The following is a 3,041-nucleotide window of genomic DNA, read 5'->3' on the forward strand; positions in this document are numbered from 1 at the left end:
TTTTCTCAATGGACTCAGCGTACTCCTCCTGAAATTGGGTCTCCTGTGTGCCCAGAAGGTTCCGTGGTCAGTGTCCTGTGGAAGAATCGGTCCCCTGATGTGAGAGAACATCGTCAGTGCAGGAAGGACAGGATCAAGTGGAATGGAGGGAGGGTGGCTGTTCCACAGGTCAGTGTCTGGGAATGAGACAGCAGGTTTTGTTGTCAAGATTTTCACACAGTCTCAGTTGGAGCTGGGAATGTAGCTCAGGGGAATCTCGCCTGCCTGACAAATATTCTAAATAGCTCTTTCTTTCAGGAAATGCTTTTGCATTAGCTGGGCTTTCCACAAGAGGTGGGACAAGATACCTATGTTGGAATGGAACCCTGAGATCACAGCCTATTAGAAATGAAAAGAGACTTCAGTATGTTTTTCGTTTGTTTGCTTGTTTTTGGTCTTTTTGAGACAAGGTCTCCCTATGCAGTTCAGGCTGGCCTTGAGCTCACTTTGTAGCCCAGGCTGGTCTCCAACTCGCAACGATCCTTCTGCCTCAGCCTCCCAAGTGCTGGGATTAAAGGCATGTGCCACCGCGCCCGGTTTAGAACACTATTTAAAAAATAGATAGCTTTGCTTACTTTGCCTGAATCCGCTCACTTGAGTTTGCACAAATGTCACAGATGAGGAACTCAGCCTTGTGCCTTGGTTCCCTGAGTGTTGACCTCCCACAACCAAAGGCTCAGCAGGACAGGGCGTCTTTCAGGGAGGCCAGGCCCGGGGTGGCCCTGCCGGTGGACTGGGCTCTCGGCCTGTGGGATCCAAGGGGAGGCTCGGGCAGAGGGATGTGGCTTCCCACTCTTCAAGACGCCTGCTCAAGCCCAGTGTGGCCGCCGGGTTCTCACTCTCTGACTGACCCAGAGTGAAGTCCTTTCTACACGGCCTCCAGTCTGGGGCTCTGCCCCGCCCACTCAGGAGCACCCCGGACATCTTGGCATCTTGTTCCTTCCCTCTCTGCAGCCTTTAGCGACAGCTGACACGTCCCACGGGCCAGGAGCCAGGCTGGGCACTTGACACACTACACGTTTAATCCTTTCCAGCCTTTGCGAACACCCTGCCCCATAGGATTCTGTGCTTTTCCCACTTCACAGAATAAAACGGGAAGAAAGTGGCTCACAAAGAGGTAAAGTAACTTGCCCTGCGTCACAAAACTAGTAAACTAGTATTTTTTTTTTTTTTTTTTTTGTCTTTTTGAGACAGGTCAGTGCGCAGTTTAGGCTGGCCTTGAGCTCACTTTGTAGCTCAGGCTGGTTATGTACTCACAAAGGTCCTCCTGCCTCAGCCTCCCAAGTGCTGGGATTACAGGCATGCTCCATCACGCCCAGCAAACCTAGTACACTAATAATCCGCTTATGTCCGCCTCCCCATCCCTGACACTATGATCAGGGAAGGTAGAAGCCACATCACACCTGTCTTTATGTGGCTGGTTTCTAACTCCGGACCTGGGTCAGCTGTTTCCAAGGCGCCTGAAATCTCTTTCGGTTGCTGGTCTGTGAAATAGAGATACGTTGCTGCCACCTGCTGGTCAGAAGCCAGCGCGACGTGTGCAGTCGGCCTGTGAGCTGGGTGAGGGCCAAACTCCAGGTTGCAGGAGCGCTGGAATGTGGGGGGCACTGCAGTGACTTATCGTGAGCTCTGTTTTTGAGGCAGGGTCTTGCTCTGCACTTCAGGCTGGCCTTGAACTCACTGTGTGGCCCAGGCTGGCCTCAGATTTGCAGTGATCCCCCTGCCTCAGCCTCCCACGAGCTGGGATCACAGGTGAGCAGCACCACTCATGGGAATCTGAAGTTATACTTCAGGGACACCCTGCAGTTAGTTCTGAGCCCTGATTCCATTGTTCCCCTGGGCTCTAGAGTCTCCTCTTCCCCCTCCCAAGCAAGAAGCAAGGGCAGGAGGGCAAAATCTGTCTCCAACTCCTCCCCGAGCCCTCTGCTCCACCCACAGCTCCCCGTTCTGTTCTCAGCATGCAGCCGCTCCTCTGCCACCTGCCTGACCTTTCCAGAGCTCCACCCCAGCTGAGGAGAGCAGAGCACATGTGTGCCCAGCCAGTTACACTGCCCGGCAGAAAGCCAAGGGGCCCAGCTCCAGTGTAGCCTGGGGACCTGCTTCAGAATCACCAGGTCTTGTCGCTCCACCCTGACTTCTTCTTTTTGAGGCAGGGTCTTGCTATGTAACTGAGCCTGTCCTTGAACTCAACTTTGTAGCCCAGGCTGGTTTTGAACACGCAACAATTCTCCTGCCTCAGCCTCCCAAGTGCTGGGATTACAGGCATGTGCCACCGCTCCCAACCCCACCCAGATCTTTGGAACCTCTAGAATCTGCATTTTTAACAAAGTCTCTGGGTGCTTTATAATGCCCATAAACAATTCAATATGCCTGGGTAATTTTTTTCTTGAAACTGTCTATCTTTTATATCACCTTATTTTGAAAAATTTCAAACCCAGAGAAAAGTTGAAAGAATGCCAACATGAACACCAATGTCATCAGCACTGTTTTGTCCTAGTTCCTCTGAAAGCGTCAGACAGCGTGGGGCTTAAATGCTTCAGCACCCACCTCCGAAAAGCCGTGGCATTTTCCTATGTAATTCCTTTACTCTTAGCCCGTTTAGGTTCAATATAATCACATTGCTGAATCCCCAAAGGCTAGTCGTTCCAGTAGTTTTTCGTAGTGAATTCCTCCCATCCTGACGTACTCAGCTGTCGCCTGGGCAGAGGGAGGAGCCGGGAAGCCAGGTGAGGCTGTGATGAGCTCAGCGTGCTCCCCGCTGGGGAAGCGTTGGTGAGGACAGAGCCAGTGACAGTGACAGAGGAAAGCACAACGGTGCGGTTAGAGTTGGCAGGGCTTCCGAAATCACAGAATTCCCTCCTCCTCCTCCTCCTCTTCCACCAAAGTTGGGCTGCCATGGCTGGGCTCCAATCCTGGCTCAAGGTATCCTCCTGCCTCAGCCTCCTGGGTAGCCTGGACTACAGGCATGTGTCACTGCACTGGGCCACAGTAGACAGTTTTAA

The 3,041-nt window shown here is 52.5% G+C and overlaps 1 protein-coding gene across 1 annotated transcript in view; it reads right to left on the minus strand.

Moving 5' to 3' along the window:
- The window catches only part of LOC102021781 (tubulin alpha-1C chain-like), a 30,094-nt gene that overhangs the window by 22,062 nt on the left and 4,991 nt on the right, over positions 1 to 3,041 (minus strand). The window contains exon 4 of the mRNA XM_013505551.1: positions 1,476 to 1,629. Within this exon, the coding sequence (XP_013361005.1) occupies positions 1,476 to 1,629 (154 nt within the window). The remainder of the gene's footprint in view (positions 1 to 1,475; positions 1,630 to 3,041) is intronic.

This window comes from Chinchilla lanigera, unplaced genomic scaffold, assembly GCF_000276665.1.
Source record: "Chinchilla lanigera isolate Chin_1 unplaced genomic scaffold, ChiLan1.0 scaffold00098, whole genome shotgun sequence".
Taxonomy (NCBI): domain Eukaryota; kingdom Metazoa; phylum Chordata; class Mammalia; order Rodentia; family Chinchillidae; genus Chinchilla; species Chinchilla lanigera.